This window comes from Drosophila yakuba, chromosome 3R, assembly GCF_016746365.2.
Source record: "Drosophila yakuba strain Tai18E2 chromosome 3R, Prin_Dyak_Tai18E2_2.1, whole genome shotgun sequence".
Classification (NCBI taxonomy): Eukaryota; Metazoa; Arthropoda; class Insecta; order Diptera; family Drosophilidae; genus Drosophila; species Drosophila yakuba.
The window spans coordinates 1609504-1628087 of NC_052530.2; the positions used below are offsets into that span (position 1 = coordinate 1609504).

The following is an 18584-nucleotide window of genomic DNA, read 5'->3' on the forward strand; positions in this document are numbered from 1 at the left end:
AAATGTGGTTTTTTCTTTGTCCTTTTTTTCCAGCTCTATCTGGTAAGAGCCTAATTTCGATTTGCCCATGTTCGACAGTATTGTCAAAATCGTAGGGATAGGGTACCTATTGTCTACTAATGTTTTGGTTTAGAATGTTTTTACGTTGAACTCCGACAGAAAGTTTTTTTTCTATTTAAGAAAAGCTATGGATCGACTTAACCGTGAAGGGTTTATCAGCTGCCTCAATGCCTTTTAGCCCCAGGAGTGGAATAATGTAGTTTTATACATAGGTGTCTGTGTCGAGTTATAGTTGTATTTCCCTTTCTCATACCGAACGTGTCATTACACGTGCATTAGGAATGCACTAAAAAATTGCAGAGTCCACTGCGTCCAGTTCATCTTCTATCTCTCTGTGCTTGCTTGAGCAACGGAGTCATAATCTTCACCGTCTGTTTTTTCTTCCGGTATGAAGTTGATTTTTTGTTGAGACCTCTTTTCGACTGCCCCATTTGCTAGTTGTGCGTTTGAAGGAGTTATCGATCTCCGTTGGCTGTCGTGCCGGTTGGTTTTGACTGTTTGGCTCAAATTTAGTTTCGATAAAATGGGGGTTTTTTTAAGTGTTGTTAAACTTTGGTTTTTTCGTGGTATTTTAAGTGATGTTTTAGAATTACACGCTTAAAGCGTCATTTTAATGTTGTTCGTTGAAGACGGCCGCTGCGGCTGCATCGTGTGTCATAAACGTGTTGCTTGTCAGAAGCGTTAGCTTCCGCTCTTTCATAGTATTTGAGCAGGGGTAATTCTGCCCAAAGTTAACTTCTACTTAATTATGTGTATCGGAGTATTGTCCGTATATGTGAAGTCTAAGCGTGCTAGTATGGCATAAAAATTCAATACTGCTTTAAATGAGGCTCAAAACAGCAGCCGCTGGGCCTCTTACTTTATTGTTTAGGATTCTGACAGCCTTCTACGCTGCAGTTCAGATTGTCTCCAAGAAACATTTTTTTTCGAAGGAGGTCTTCAACACTGACAGTTTTTGGCTGTTTGTGGGCGTTAGAGTGGGCGTGGCAAAAAGTTTTTTGACAAATCCATACAAATTTACAACACGAATACAAAAATGAAAAAATATTAAAACATTTTTCAAAAGTGTGGGCGTGGCAGTTTTGGGCGGTTTGTGGGCGTGGCAGCATGATTCGACAAACTTGCGCTGCGTCTATGTCTGTATGCTTAGTCTAAACTTTCTAGCTTTTGTAGTTCCTGAGATCTCGACGCTCATACGGACAGACAGACGGACATGGCCAAATCGACTCGGCTATTGATCCTGATCAAGAATTTATATACTTTATATGGTCGGAAACGCTTCCTTCTGCCTGTTACATACTTTTCAACGAATCTAGTATACCCTTTTACTCTACGAGTAACGGGTCACTCAGGCCAATAGAAATTTAATATACAGCCTAAAATGTCAGGGATTTAAAGGAGGATATTCTTAATCTTAATCAGGCCAAACAATTGGCAAAAGCAGACATGAGCAACCCCTAAATACTAGAAGACCAGGAGATCAATGAAGTTAATACGAGTATTAAATCATAATCAAATACCTGACACAAATTTTGAGGAAGCCATGCACGTAGCAGAACTAAACATAGCAAATAACGGACCAATGTTAATCAACATTGTAAACATCCCTGTAACCGATATCATGCTATGCGAAGAAATTTTTATTTAACCATCAATTAACAATTGAGAAGAGAAACTATCACTAAAATGGGTCAAGGAACTTAATGCCAATAATGTTAAAACCTTGGAGATGTTCAAGACAACCTCCCACCCAGCCGATATTCTGATGGGCTGCGTCATAATCACCGGAATCGTCGTAATAACGATCCGCATCTTGGTTAGGAAGGTTAAAAAATTCCACGACCGCAACGAAAGGGAACACTAGATTTTAAAGGCGGAGAAGTTGCACGCGCATCCGGCCGTGCAGCTGCAATAACCGAAAAATGCAAGATCAGCGTCTGGAGCGCTTCCAGTGCACTATGAGGAATTTGACCTGTTTTTTGGCATAAATGTATTTTTAAAAGTTTTGCAAATTAAACAATTTTTCTTTGAATATGGTAAGAATTGGTTAATGATTTATATTATGTAACGCAAATTTAAAATAAACGTCCAATGTTAATATTAGCAGCTGTAAAATCAGATGTTACTAACATAGAGCTCGTGCCATCGGAGAGATACTTTTTCTAAGAGCTTACTAAAATTCAAACCCATAAAATTTGAAATTAATAATCATTCTTAAGGTGTGTACCATGTGTTTCTACTAATATGTTGCTTATTTTGTGCGTGTAAACTTAACAATTTGATGTTTTCGTCCTTTCAAACTTTAAAAATAAAATTTCAACGTTGAACACAGTTTTAAAAAATTGTTGAAATTTGTTCAGTAAGTGTGTTAGTTTATTTTGTATAGTGATTAATTCCCTATTTAGAACATATAGGTTTTATTTGGGACTTTTCGAGAAAATTAAATTTTTAGGTAGCAATCTCTCAATTAACAATGCGGCCCTCCTAGAACCGTGGCGAACGCAATTTTAGGCATATCGACGACAGACTTTTTTCAATTATGTTTTATGTAAATTTGTTGCATAAATGAAAAATAAAAATAAATAAATAAATAAAATAAAAATCTGAATAATACCCGGCCTGGACGAAATGCAAGGCCCGTTGCACATCATATAAGATCAACCGCTGAAACGGCTCTGGCCTTATGACGAATATGACAATGACTTTTTTTCAACGTTGAAATAGATACTGAAACATATATTGGGTAGAAAAAAAATCTTGAAGGTCAGTGGGGCGGTGACACGCCCACTTTGCCAAATAATTTGTAAAGGTGTGTATAAGACTAGACAAAAAAAATTAGTATCGTATCTTAAATAGTTTACGAAATATTAACTTATGCCAAAAAAAAAAACAAGTAAAATTCCCCATAGTGCAGTGGGAGCGACGACGGCAGCCAACAGCTCCGACGCAAGGATGATATCATAGATATCATCAAAACTTGTAATTCAGATTTAGTTCCAATTTATGAGCAAGTAAGTCCGACACTCTGGTCCGAGTAACATTCATTTGAAATAAATTAATTATATTTTATTTAACTTATATACCTTTAATAATTCTATCAAACTGCGAGTAGTCCCTGAATTCGCCAATATACGAGTTGTCCAGAATCGCTGGATTTACAATAGGGTCAATAGGGTCAAGTCCATTAAAATGTTTTCTAGGCTCGTGACTAAAATTCTTTCCTTTGCCAGAATGATTTCTAAAAGGTGGGTTTCCTTGTCTGTTTCGAATTTTCGGATTTAATTCGTCGCAGCTGCAAGTTCGATTAGGCGTTTCTGGATTTTGATATTTAGTTCTGTTTGTCCGTCTTCTCATTGAGCATTTTCAATAGCTGTTGCGAATAACAAATAGCCGATTATTTTCCGATGCTGTTAATTTCGTTTATTATACTGGCAGCTAGGGTCGACCAAGAGCTCTATCGAAATCACAAGTTGAGTCTTTGCCGAAAAACGAAGAAGTGACAATTGGCGGGAAAGACAGCCGAAATGCAGCGCCCGAGCATAATTAAAGATAACCAAAGAGAGAGAGAGAGAGAGTGTGATGCACTATGGGCATCACAACTGCTATTAATTACTATTTCGGCTTACAATATTAAGAGTATAAATTAGTCTACTGCACAGTTTTGGCGGCTGCATGACCCAACACTGTTCCTGATCGAATTTTATATGCTCCCTTGCGTAAAAGTCGGGAGTACCGGCAATAACTCTTAGTGCTTTCCCGATTAAGTTAATACTCCTAGCAGTCCTATGGTCGAATTTTAAGGTGGCTACCAACTTGCGAATATTATATATATGGTGTCGTTTTTGTTTCAGGCTATTTCTGACAGGATGCTATGAAACCTTTCTACTTGACCAGTTGAGGTAGGGGCAGGGCGTCGGAAATAGTCACATTGAAATGATTTAGCGGAATTGTTATAATGGTTTCGGAATTTAGCTATCTTTCCTTAAATCTTCTAAAACGTTTATGTTTTGGGGAAACAATGCATCTGCAACAAGATTTTCTTTCCCTGGCTTGCAGACCAATTCTGCGTCGTGATCATTGATTAATTCCTTTTAGCGCTTCAGTTTCTTGTTAGGACAGTAAAGATCTGCAAGCCTCTTACTCCGTATTGTAGTATCAGAGATTTTGTACTCCCGCAGGTCGCGTGATATTAATGTGATCATCTTAAGATTGTACCACTCTTAGACTAAATCATAACGAGTCCGTTGTCAAATCAAATGGTCTCTGAAAGTATGGGTATGAAAACCAAACGTCTTCTGATGCCAAGAAGAATGTTTCTCTCTGTTTCTTGGTTATGTTTTTTTTTCATTTTCCATTTACTCTCTTTAGGATGCTCGTTAAAGATCCCTAGCACCTATAGTAACTTGCTAACCTCAGAAAGGCTCTGTGTTCGAAAAGAGTTTAAGGTGGAGGAAATTCATCTTTTTAGATGACGTTGTAACACTGTGAACCCCAAATACTCAACGCTCTTTATTAAGAACTTAGATTTTTCTTCTCTCTAAGAGTTTTTTTTAAACCCAATCCACGTCCTTATCGTGGCCTTCATATGTTTTGGAGAACATTATTAAGTCATCGACATAAACGTAGCATATCTTTAAAATTCAATCTCGAAAAACATAGTCCATAGCATTTTGAAAAATGCTTGGGGCATTCTTGAGCTCAAATGGCAATCTACGTTGTTTATTAAAAAAATGTGGTTTTTTCTCTGTCCTTTTTTTTCCAACTCTATCTGGTAAGAGCCTAACTAGGCTCGAGCTTCCTAAATAATTTCGATTTGCCCATGTTCGACAGTATTGTCAAAATCGTAGGGATAGGGTACCTATTGTCTACTAATGTTTTGGTTTAGAATGTTTTTACGTTGAACTCCGACAGAAAGTTTTTTTTCTATTTAAGAAAAGCTATGGATCGACTTAACCGTGAAGGGTTTATCAGCTGCCTCAATGCCTTTTAGCCCCAGGAGTGGAATAATGTAGTTTTATACATAGGTGTCTGTGTCGAGTTATAGTTGTATTTCCCTTTCTCATACCGAACGTGTCATTACACGTGCATTAGGAATGCACTAAAAAATTGCAGAGTCCACTGCGTCCAGTTCATCTTCTATCTCTCTGTGCTTGCTTGAGCAACGGAGTCATAATCTTCACCGTCTGTTTTTTCTTCCGGTATGAAGTTGATTTTTTGTTGAGACCTCTTTTCGACTGCCCCATTTGCTAGTTGTGCGTTTGAAGGAGTTATCGATCTCCGTTGGCTGTCGTGCCGGTTGGTTTTGACTGTTTGGCTCAAATTTAGTTTCGATAAAATGGGGGTTTTTTTAAGTGTTGTTAAACTTTGGTTTTTTCGTGGTATTTTAAGTGATGTTTTAGAATTACACGCTTAAAGCGTCATTTTAATGTTGTTCGTTGAAGACATAAACGTGTTGCTTGTCAGAAGCGTTAGCTTCCGCTCTTTCATAGTATTTGAGCAGGGGTAATTCTGCCCAAAGTTAACTTCTACTTAATTATGTGTATCGGAGTATTGTCCGTATATGTGAAGTCTAAGCGTGCTAGTATGGCATAAAAATTCAATACTGCTTTAAATGAGGCTCAAAACAGCAGCCGCTGGGCCTCTTACTTTATTGTTTAGGATTCTGACAGCCTTCTACGCTGCAGTTCAGATTGTCTCCAAGAAACATTTTTTTTCCGTCTTCCCGTCAAATTCGGGAAAATATAATTTTCTCCTTTTATTTCGATCTCCTGAAATGTCTTAAACTTATCTTAGCCCCCTTATAATTACGGCTAATAAGATTGGTTGAAAGGTATGTAACAGGCAGTAGGAAGCGTTTCCGACCATATAAATTATATATATTCTTGATCAAAATCAATAACCGAGTGGATCTGACCATGTTCGTCGTTTCGTCTGTCGATCTGTTCTTATGAACGTCGAGATCTCTGGAACTGTAAAAGCTTGGAAGTTGAGATTAAGTATACCGCCCAAAACTGCCACGACCAAACTTTTGAAAATTTTTTGATATTTTTTCACATTTTTTTTAGTCTTGTAAGGAAGCGTGTTTGACCATATAAAGTATAAATATTCTTGATCAGGATCAAAGCCCCGTCGATCTGGCCATGTCCGTCTGACCGTCCGACTGTCCGTCCGTCTGTTCGTCCGTATGAACGCTGAGATCTCAGGAACTACAAAAGCTAGAAAGTTGAGATACAGCATACAGAATCCATAGACGCAGTGCAAGTTTGTCGGTTCATGTTGCCACGCCCACTCTAACGCCCACAAGCAGCCCAAATCTGCCACGTCCACACTTTTGAAAAATGTTCTGATAATTTTTCATTTTTGTATAAGTCTTGTAAATTTCTATCGATTTGCAAAAAAACTTTTTGCCACGCCCACTCTAACGCCCACAAACCGCCAAAAACTGTCGGTGTTGAAGACTTTTATATGGTGTGATAAATAGTAGATTTTATACTCGAAAATTAATGTATTTTGAGGCAGTTTTCTCAATTTTTATCCAATTTCGATTATTACTTTTTATTTGTTTTCTCTGAAAATGCAGATATGGTATATATTAAAAAAAAAAAGTTGTGTTTTTTTATTTTTTATTTTGTCAATTTTTTATCTATATTTACCTTTTTTACAAATAATTCAACTTATTCTACAATATTTAATAAATCAGAACAATCTGGAAACGAACTATAATTTAAATATTTAGTTGTATATCTAGTGCTTCTTAGGAAAGGATCAGAAGATGCCGCCAACATATAAAATAGATCCGCATTTTGTTTCGTCCTTGAAATTTGCATGGTGTTGGAGTACCTGAATTTCTTGTATTCCTTGTTTTTGGCTTCTTGGGCTTCCTCGGATAATTCACCAATTGGCAAACTTGGGTACTCGATTAGATTATTTCCGTGGGCAAGCATTTTGTAAGCCGTGGGCGTCATCTTCTTATCGGGATACGTAGCCTCCAGAAGGTGTGATGTCTCCTCAGCATATTTTCAGAATTTTTAGCACTTACGCATTCTCTGCAATTTACTGCGTTCAAGATTTACTTTATTTAAGATTTTTGAAGAATAATAAATCATTTATTCATTTAAAATCATCACAAAGTCAGGGATTGAAAAACAAGCCGCCAATACAGGAAAAAATGTATGCTCGCCATACAATTTTGTACTGTGCAGCGACTGCGCTTGTAGCAGAATTTGCACTAAACCGCGCGTTTTTTACGCTGAGTTGAAAGTATCTTTTGTTTGGGAAATTCGGGGTCGAAAGTGGGGGACCCGATCTCTTTTGAATATGATAAAGAACTTATTCAAGAACAACACCTCACATGACAAACCCATAATACTGCGTAAGATCGCTTTCTTTTTTCCATCAAAGTTGAAAAATGGTAAAACAGGTATGCCTGCACGTGCAAAGAATATTATACATTTATTCTACCTTGCTTTTACCTTGCTGGTTTGCAACCCAAAAAAGGTTCAACTTTGAACACGTGTACCTTCTAAAATACTGAACAGATTTGAATCATTTTTTGGATTCAACACTTTTGAACTATTACCTGTCGAATGCAATATCCGGTGCAACGATCCATTGACATCAAAAATTTGATTTTTGTATAGTATCTGTATCTTTTGCGCCATTGTGTGACGTTTGGGTATTCTTCGTGTTCGGGGATCTGCAATTCGCAGTACCGTGCTGCGCAGTCGCATTACTAGACCGTTGGGGTGTAAATCCGGTCTCTCCTCGTAATTTTTGGCCACCTCCTGGATTTTGTTAGAATTCTGACTACAGTCAGAAATACCAAGAAGAGCAAAAGCCTACGTCGTCGAGCAATTAATTCCATAATCATGCGAAATATAGGGCTTTCGGAACTCAACAAGGGCAATTTGAGCAAATAGAAAGGAACAGAAACAGTAATTATATACAGAGGAATTAGGAAACAACATCTATAACTTATTTGGTAATTTACATTATATTTCTAGTTTCGACTAGCATTGGTTGACCCATCCGAGAGATGAGTTACGACTCAAACGTAAAGCCCTGATCTAAAAGTAAGTAGGACAAACGGACGAATTCTGATAAAAAATAAACACTTTCTGTATCTGCTACTCGTATCTACTAAGAAAGCTTATTTAGTAAACCTTTAATTCTATTGATAAGGTTGGGCCATTAGGGGTTTCCGCTAAAAATTACTTTTCTTTTTAATAAAAATTTTCCATTCATATATACATACTTTTAATTTTATAAGTCACTGCTTGGCGCATGCTCAGTTAAATAATTATGTGAAATTGTATGTACTTCAAATATACATACTTCCAATATTGTATGAACTTGGTTCGTTTTTCTTAATATAAGGTAACAGTTGTAACAGAGTTAACAACTTAGTGTTAATTGTTACAATTTTGCAACAGTAAATACAATTTTTGCAAAGATTATACCTCAATTTTATCCACAACTGATATAATACAACAGGAATGGATAAGCTTCATGATTATCAGGGGATAGCAGGTCGATTTCATCAATGGAGAGACAACATTAAAGAATATTACGAAGACTTCCATGACAAAAAATCAACCAATTTAGTTGATACAGTCAAGAGACAACTCAAAGGAAACGCAAGTGCCAATAAAGACTATAGCCATGTATTTAGGTAAGATTATAATCTGCTTTTTAAAAAATCTAGTCCAACTTGATTAGTATTATCAGTGATCCTTGAACCAAAAACATTTTACAGAGGTAAAAACAATACACGATCGCACCTTTAACACATAACGTTTTGACATAAGCTTTTAAGAAGAAAAATGATTTCCCAGTTAGCTTTATCAATACGCCAAATAACACTTATTAATTCGGCACGCTTCAACAGAAAATGGACGGACGGGTGGACTAGGAAATATTTTGACAATGCTTGTTGAATGAGCGTTATAAATTACAAATTCAGAAGTAAAATCATATGGTCTTGGTTAGCACCAACAGTCACATCGACCAAATTAAAAATATTTGCATACAGCACTCCCAAAGAAATACTTTGGAAAATTAATGAAAAACATTATCAATATATTTGTTTGCCCATCTTAGATAGTCTCAATTGTAAAATCATTTTTCGTCAAAATAGTTGAAATCTAATTTGTTGAAAAGTATGTAATAGGTAGATGGAAGCGTTTCCGACCATATAAAGTATATATATTCTTGATCAGGATCGATCGCGGAGTTTATCTAGTCATGTTCGTCTCTCCGTCCGTCCGTCCGGAACAATCGTCTAAGCAACTATAAAAGCTTGAAAGTGTAAGATACGGGCATGAGATTCTAGAGACATACCCTCAGGGCCAGTTTTTTTTTATAATCTTCTAACAATTTTCAAAAAACAGCCACGCCCAATCTAACGCCTACTAACTGCCCAAAGCTGCCACACCCACTCTTCTGAAATTTGCCTGATTTAATTTTATTTTTTTTTCTCCAATTTCTATCACATAGATAAAGAAGAAGAAGATTGATAAACTTCCTCGTTCGTTTTTTATCAGCCTGTGCTGTTCTGTCCAAAGAGCACCCACTTAGAGTCGCATGCCGCGGGTTAACACGACAAAATGTCAAACTAAAAGTTTTTTCAAAATTCTAAAGGGTGGGCAAACGTGGGCATACGAAGTTATTGCGATTTAAAAACCATAAAAATCTTAATCGACACCGGCTCTTCAAAGAACTATATACAGCCCCACGCCGAACTTAAGTACATAACGCCGGTACAAAAAAAAATGTACAGTTAAGTCTCTCCATGGTTACAACAAGGTGAAATATAAATGCATTGTTAAACTTCTAAACAAGACTTTTCCCTTCTTCATTCTTCCGAACCTTTCAAGCTTTGACGCTATATTAGGATTTGAAACGCTAACGCTAACTAAGATGAATGCAACATTGGACTTGAAAATTAAAATATTAAAAATCAAAAACTCAGTCGAACCAATTAAATTTGTAAAATGTAATAGCGTTAATTTCTCTGATATAAAAGACATCGTAGTACCAAACCAGACCCAGAAGAGGGTCATTGCCATTCAATACCAATATTATTGCTACCATACGTACGGAAAAAGACCAACCGGTATACTTAAGACTTTATCCATATCCCATGGGCGTAGCAGATTCTGTAAATAAACAGAGGAAGGCGTCGTTAAAAGACGGAACTATACGACCTTCGCGCTCACCCTACAACAATCCGGTAAAAAGGATCTAACGTTGAACAAATAAGTGCGTTCTTCATAGTTAAGGATAGCCGTCTTTGGATACTACAAATCCCAAATATTCGACGCTTCCCTTAAAGAAGTTCAATTTCTCCTTAGACACCCTCATGTTGTCTTGTTCTTAAGGCCGGAGGGAAGACTACAGAACTCATATTTTACATGTGCAACTGAGAATGCGGTTTTCCCTATTATTTTCTGCAAGTAAGATTTGATGAAATCCTGACTTTAGATTTAGTGTGGTAAAAAATCTGGCTTTTCTCAAATTTAAAAGGATGAATACAACATTTGGCAACGGGTATTTGTCGTCCACAGTCTTTGAGTTTAGCTTCCGAAAGTCTATAACCATCCCTTTTGTCTTATTTCCCTTCTCATCTGTACCCTTTATGTCGACTACCCAAACCGGATTGTTGTAGGGTGGACTCAAAGGTCGTATAATTCCGTCTTTTAACGACGCCTTCGTCTCTTTATTTACAGAATTTGCTACGCCCATGGGATATGGATAAAGTCTTGAGTATACCGGTTGGTCGTCTTCCGTACGTATGGTAGCAATAATATTGGTATTGAATGGCAATGACCCTCTTCTGGGTCTGGTTTGGTACTACGATGTTTTTTATATCAGAGAAATTAACGCTATTACATTTTACAAATTTAATTGGTTCGACTGAGCTTTCGATTTTTAATATTTTAATTTTCAAGTCCAATGTAGCATTCATCTGCGTTAGCGTTTCAAAGCCTAATATAGCGTCAAAGTTTGATAGGTTCGGTAGAAAGAAGAAGGGAACAGTCTTGTTACTTTTCAGTGGAGCTTCCATTGGAGTGTGATATTCTTCACTTAAAGTGATATCCTGTGCTTGGCGCAGTTCAAAATAATCTTTGATTGCTCGAGTATATGGTTGGTGAAAATCCGGTTTATTCTGAAGTTTGGTTTGAGAATAGCCATCGATTCCTGTTATTTCCGCTGACGTACTCTGTACAATATGCTCTGTAATGAGCGTTGCTTCCGACCCATGATCAATTAATGCCTTCGCCAACATTAATTTTCCGGTGTTGTTGTTGACAATTTGGACTAGAGCGGTAGCAAGAATCGTTGTGGAGGGACTCCGTTGTGTGGGAACTGCGCTGAGGAGTTGCGTTTCTGTTGGAGCAGATGAGCCATAAGCTCTGCATGTTAGAGGGAGCAGATGAGCCGTAAGCTGCGCTCTGTTGGATGCCCTGCATCGTACGGAAACCGTTGGCAGTTGGTTGTCGCGGTACAGCTGGGTTGATATGATGGGGTGCTACACTTGGAAAATGTAGCATCGTGTGATGTCGTTGGCCGCACTGTAAGCAATTGAGTGAGGTGCTGCAATGGCTAACCGCGTGGGCCGAGCTGAGACAGTTAAGGCATGCTTTGATGCGATCGACGATCGTCTTACGAGTAAAGCAGTCCATGGCGAGATATTCTGGGCATCGTCTCAAGATATGATTTCTTTGGCAATGCGTACACCGTGTGTGAGTGGCGCTGTTAAGTGGTCTGCTGGCTGCCCTTGAGAATGATGCCGGTGTCGTGGTGAATCGATTTGAGATTGGCTGAGAGCGACTCTCGATTAAGTCAATGCTGATTAGACGCTCCAGCAATATTTTCTCTAGCATTGAGGAGGTAGGAATTGGGACGGAGCTTCCCATAGAGTGCTCCCATGCTTGCGTTGTAGTTGTAGGGAGTTTTGTGAGTAGGTGGTACACTAACCAGTGGTCGCAGGAATCAATGTTTAATACATACAGACGTTTGCCAAGTTGAGAATTCGCCGCAGTCCTTTGGCAACCTCCTTATGAACAGGATCGAGGCCGTAAAGTGAGGACGTAGTGTGCATGAATTGGAGTCTAGGATTGTCATAGCGCTTGACGACGAGATCCCAGGCAACAACATATACATTTTCTGTCAACGCCATGTGGTTAACATCCTGATCCCGTCCTTCTGGCAAGGCTTTCTTCAGGAAATAGAATTTCTGGATGTTGGACAGTGAGGCATTCTCATGCACCAACTGAGAGATACTGTCGAAGAAAGACGGCCAGTCAGTAAAACTGCCTGTGAAATGGGGGACGGGAAGTTTAGGCATCGGAATGTTTGGCGGTACGCTGACTGCGGTGTTAAAGCCTCCTATGGACCTTGGAGGAGAGGTTGGAGATTTGTTCCCGCAGTCTTCCAAGATACTGCAAAAAATCCTTGTGTACTCTTCGCCAAACTGGTTGTTTAGTTGTGTCGAAAAATATGGTTGTAGCTGTGGGCAAAGCTGGTCCACTAATTTCCTGTGGCTGGAATCGAACTGTTTTTATAAGTGCTGAGGCGTTGAGCAAAATAAAGCTTCGATTTTCTTCTTCACATTGCGCTTGAGCTGCGTTAACCTTTCCATCAAATCTAGTTGCCTCGCATAAAGGCCAGCGAAGACATCGAAAACGGAATCCGAAACACCAACTTTATCTTCTTTGCCCATGGACAAAGCTCGGCTTTGTTAATAAATCCACCGAGACCAATCGTTTGCCTCCAGTGCAGTTTCAAATAGATTTTATTAAATCGCAGCAGTTGCCCTCTGGGTGACCAAAATGTTGTGACTGAGCCGTTAAATCGGAAGTCAAAGAAAAGCAAATTCCTGCTTTTGGGGACTTGCTGAAGCGATAATGACAAAACCTAGGTTTAATTCACTATTTAAATACTGATCTTTATTTGCACTGAACAGTGAGGCAAAACAATGGTTGGCTTTAAACGCGGCCAGCAAGTATGAAGGTACGTGATCGCAATCGCGTGATGTCCAAAATTAGATTAACTGTTCAAAGTTAATTTTCAAGTCTTCTTCAGAGGTGGTCAAATGCAGAGCGGATAGGCAATCGATAGATCGATTGCACCCACTCTTAACTGCATCGGGTAAGGGGTACTCCGCCTGGGCCTTTTGTCAGCGTATATAAAGACAAGGCGATTGATTCAACGGTGTGCTGAACGAAGCTAGCACATTGTTTGCTTTTATTTTGTTTTTTATTTTATTACGGATAATACTTGGGGCTTGATCATATTTTAAACTCCCCTCTTATGATTTATAATCTTTAAAAGCGACATGAGCAGTTTTTCTCCACGACACATAGCGACCTTACTATGTCTAAAGATTCATTACACACTACACCCGGTATAATTTTAGCATCTGTGTAAGTTTCAACTTCTGGGGTGTTTACTCTAAATTTTCCTATGCGCTCGGTAATCGCTTGTAATTATTTATCAAATAATTATTTTTGACTTGCAAGCGCACCAACAACGGCACTTTCTACTATTGCTTTCAGTTGATCTGCTGATAATTCCATTCTTGCGGTTTCTAATTGACTAGTACCTTTTAATATTCTTTTCCAACTTAATATTAAATCGTCGATCACTTAATCACTTGCACTCATCAATGTGTTATTTATAACCTTCAATAACCTTCAAGTGTGTATACAATTTTTTTATTTTATTTTTTAATAACTAATCAAGGGGTGTTGTACTTACAACTTGTGTGATGTTTTGAAATATATAGTGTTTTTTTTATTTTTTATTTTAATCGCCGCTTGAGTATATCTGCTCCTCTTGATATCGTGCGTTTTAGATTAAGTCGTCTCCTTTTGATATCATTGGTTTTAGCAAAGACATTATAATAACAAGATGCGTAACAACCATACACTGGTTTTGCCCTATGCAGCCACTGTTTTGGTGACGACCAAAATTGCTCTCTTTTCGCACTCCTAAAATCGAGAGCGCTAAAATCTAAAAATATAATTTTGTTTCTTGTATGTATGTTTTGATTTATGTTTTGGTTAATTTCGATTCGTAACTTTTTTGGTTTGAAAGAAGTTTTTTATACCCGTTAGGTTAGGTTAGGTTTTAACCGGCCGTCGGTTATCCGACGCACTTAGACCAGTAGAGGTCCGTTGTGATACCGTGTATGTTTTCCCGTTTTGCCCGCAGAGGTTCGTGTGAAGCTAGCAGTTTCCCCAGCCAGAGGCGCTGGTGAATTTTTGTATCCGATGTGGATCGGTGTCGGACAGGTCGGACGTGTCTATCAGGAATCTGCTTCCTAATTGAGCAAGTCTTTTCGTTTGCAGTGCTGGACAGTGGCATAGTAGATGCTCTACTGTTTCTTTCATTTCCTTGTCCCTACAGCTACGGCAGAAATCATTATACGGGGCATTTAGTCTTCTGGCATGGATGCCTATCAACCAATGCCCTGTGATTTGCTCTGGTCAATCTTAAAAGTTTTGATGTTCTCTTTGAGCTTATTATTGTCCATATTTGGCATGTTAGGCGACACTGTGTGGTGTTTTCCCATATTGTCTGTTTGTTTAGGTTTAGGTTTTCTCTAAGAAGTAGTTTACAAGTGGCTAAAGGCATACTCATGCCCTCCATCTCTTGTATGAGTGGCGCGGTAGTGCCCTCTCGAGCTAGTTCATCTGCGATGCAGTTGCCTTCTATGTCCCTGTGTCTTGGTACCCATATAAGGTTGATTATCGGCAATTCGATACTGTTTTCGAGTGACTAGAGATTGAGCCAATCGATTTAATAGCTGCTTGGCTGTCACTGAAAATGTTTACGTGTGAGCCTTCTGGCTTTAGTGATTTTAAGTGTTTTAGGGCCTCTCCCATTGCTGCCACTTCAGCCTGGAAGAGCTGCAATGATCGGGGAGTCTGTACGAGGTGCGTAGGCCTAGCTGTTCGGAGTAAACTCCTCCTCCTACTCTGTTCTTTAGTTTTGACCCATCAGTATAGAAGCATATAGCATTCTGGGGGCCAGGTATTTGTGAGTTCCAATCTTCCCTCTTTGGGATGATTGTGTTGAAAGGTGTTTGTATGTACTCCGTAGGAGTGCAGTAGTCTGTCCTGGATGGGACTATTTGAAGGCCGCTACTGTGGCCTGTTCCATGCCAGCTAGTTCTGGGCTTGGGTGGTTTAGTATAGCATTTAGGGCTTCGTTTGGGGTGGTGCGTAAAGCACTGCTGATGCAGAGTGCCGCAGCTCTTTACATTTTTGCTAGCATTTTTATGCTGGACTTCTTTTTCAGAGCCGGCCACCATAACACGACTCCGTACAGTAGTATTGGTCTGACAATGGCAGTATATATCCAGTTTACTATATAGGGTGTCATGCCACATTTGAGCCCTATTGCTTTCTTGCACGTGAAGAGTGCTATTGAAGCTTTTTAATATCTGTCTGTGAGGTTCAAGTTCCAGTTACTGAAGGAAAGTCTTTGATTGTTGAGGATGGGTGGGACTAGGTCTGGTATGTTATACTTCCTAGTGAAGAGAACCAGCTCGGTCTTTGAGGGGTTAATTTCTAATACGTTATTTTTTGTCCAGCTGGACAAAACACTGAGTTTTTTGCTCATGAGATCGCATAGCGTTTGGGGGTATTTGCCTCCGAAGATGATAGCAACGTCATCAGCAAAGGCTATTATCCGGCAGCCCCCCCTTCCATGTCGCGTAGAATCGAGTTGACTGCTATGTTCCATAGAAGTGGGGAGAGGACGCCTCCTTGCGGAGTGCCTCTGCGTGAAGACATAACCTTCCTGCATGTGAGTGGCGGTCCACCCCAAGGTCTGTCAGGGCTCCGGTAATCGCCGTTGGGATGACGTTGTTAAAAGCTCCTTATATGTCTCCCTTTCTTGTAGGCGTATTGCGTGTCTGTGATGAGACTAGCGTTGAGACTTGATCTCAGATGCAGGCCGATGATTCTATCAAGGGTCTTTAGTAGGAAGGATGATAGACTGATTGTGGTAGGTGTCCAAGAAGTAGGGACCGTTTAAAAATGTCAAGAAGCCAGTTTTTGGCTATATTTCCCGCATGTTGGATTTGTGCGGGTATGATTTTGTCTGTACCTGCAGATTTGTATGGCTTAAAGCTGTGTATGGCCCAATGGACCTATGGTCTATGCACAGTTCGATACTTGCCAGTGTGGCGTTTGTTTGTTGAGGGGTGAGAGCGTTTTGGCTGTTTCCTGGGAAGTGAGTTTCTAAAAGTATCTCCAGAGATTCCTCACTAGTGCTGGTCCAGGAACCATCTGCTCTTTTAAGGTAGCCTAGGGTTGTGGCCGATTTAGATAGTATTTTTCTAAGTCTTGCTGCTTCAGTTGTGTTTTTAATTTCTGAGCAGAAGGAATGACACGAGGATCGTTGTGCTTTCCTGATGGCTTTTTTGTATTTTACAAGGGCTCTCTTGTAGGCGGTCCACAGGGCCTCCTCATTTCCTGCCTTGGCCCTGTTAAAAAGGGTTCTGCAGTCTATTCGGACAGTTCTGCTAACCACCAGGGAGGTTATCTTTTTCTTTTGGGCTTGCTGTTTGGGCAGGCTTTTTTAGTGCATAGTTGCAGGTTTCTGTGAAAATTGAAACTAGTTCGTTTAGACTAGAGATTGTTTGGGGGTATGGAGGGGGATCCGTTGGGATTTTTTCCCTTAAAATATTTTTGTATTTTTGCCATTCTGTTTTCCTTGGGTTTGTGAAAGCTGCTGGTTTTGAGGGATTGATTGTAAGGGTCGTTTCTATGTACCTGTGGTCCGAGAGTGCTTATCTAGCACCCTCCAGTGAGTTACTGTCTCTAATAGTGGTTTAGAGACGAGAGTTAGGTCTATTACCTCTTTTCGGTTCTTAATGATAAAGGTGGGGTCATTACCTTTATTACATATGAAGAGATTTGAACTAGAGATAAAGTTAAAAAGAGACTCACCGCGGTCGTTTGTGTCTGTACTTTCCCATTGTGTATGGTAGGCGTTAGCATCACAGCCTATTAGTAGGCCTATGTTTTGCTTTTCGCTGTGTTTTACCAGTCTCCTAACCAGTTCATTCGGCGGTTCTTGTCTTTCGTAGGCCATGTATAATGACAGCACTCGGAACGGAGATGGCTGACTCTCCACGGTGGCTGCCGCGTTGTCTGCATTGCTGTACTTATGGAGCAGAAAAATGCTAAGGTGCTTTTTGGCTAGAATGCAGGCTCTTATTTTACCTTCGCTTGGAGCTGTTAGAAGCTTATATTTTTTAGTCCCTAATCCTGAAACCTTTCCTCCCACTATCCAAGGTTCCTGGATTAGGACTATGTCGACTCCATCTTCAGCCAGATGGAGTTGAAGAGCAGCGGAAGCTGCCTCATTGTGGTGGAGGTTTATCTGCAGAAGCCTCACGGAAATCTGCTGTGGGTCTCTCCACCACGGTTGTGTCGGCTCCCTCATCGTCCGATGTGTCTAGGTCTGTCAATTGACCCATGTTCGCAAGGCTGCGGAGGATTGAGGCATCGGTTAAGTAGCCGTCCTCGGTTTCCGATGCCTCGATCTCGGAGGCGATCTCCTCGATCACTCCTCCACTGCCTTCCAGATCCTCCTTGGCGGAGTCCGATTTGTAGACCTTTATGGTCACTCCCCGTGAGCGTCCGGCGCCTTGATAGATGCCGGGATCCAGATCATTGCCCGGGGTCGGCAAGGTACGTTGGACCAGCTCAGCGCAACAAGTCCGGCGCCTTCATACACCTCCCCCAACTCTTTTACTGCGGCTTTGTATAGCTCCGCAGAGCGTTCATCTTCACAGGCGATTACCTTGACGCCGCCTTGGAACCATCCCACGTCTTTGCAGACTTGGCCAGAATCTCAAAGCATTTTATGGCTAGGGCTGCCTCTACCCATTTCCAATTATTACGTGGAATCCTGCCACTCGTTTCTGTGGACCACGCCCAGGAGAATGCGGTTTTTCGCGATCTCCGCAAAGGGTCGCCCTGGCTGCACGCGTTGCCGCTTTGCCGAGGGGTCGGAGGGGACGTTCTGGGAGCGCTCCCTCTTAGGTGGAGGTCGCTTTTTGACCTCTGTGGGCTTGGGTGGTTTGGGGGCTTCCTTGCCGAAGTTTGGCAAAACGGATTTAGCCCATTCCACCTTCTTCATCCACTCAGCCGAAGGAGCTGTTTTTGATCTCTCCTGGCTGCGTAAGATTTGACCTGCAGATCGTTTCTCTGCGTAGGTATGTTTGCCTTTACCGGTTGCCACTGGGTGCTTGCCGTCCTTGGCTGCGCCTGAAGGGGGCATCATGTCACTAGGGCCTGGAGACGTTCCCATGGCGACGGTTTTGGGCGGCTTGCACTCAGTCGCCTCAGCTTTGAGGCGGGGTTCACCCGAACCCGATCCTACGGTGTTGGCCAGGCAGGTGGGCTCACTCGCCAACTTTGCTGCCTTGAAGTTTGTACGGCCAGACTCAGTCGTCACTGCCGTTTGGGTACGTTTTTTGGGAGATCCTGACTCCTTTTTAT

The 18584-nt window shown here is 40.4% G+C and overlaps 1 protein-coding gene across 3 annotated transcripts in view; it reads left to right on the plus strand.

The window, feature by feature from the left end:
• Nucleotides 1–8419: 8419 nt before the first annotated feature.
• The window catches only part of LOC26535463 (proton-associated sugar transporter A), a 335879-nt gene continuing 325714 nt past the window's right edge, over nucleotides 8420–18584 (plus strand). Inside the window, exons 1-2 of one of the 3 annotated variants that reach the window (XM_015189391.2) lie at nucleotides 8420–8436; nucleotides 8554–8731. In XM_015189391.2, coding sequence (XP_015044877.1) covers nucleotides 8556–8731 — 176 coding nt within the window. In that variant the 5' untranslated portion in view covers nucleotides 8420–8436; nucleotides 8554–8555. The other 2 variants (XM_015189395.2, XM_039375840.1) reach the window with 2 other exon arrangements.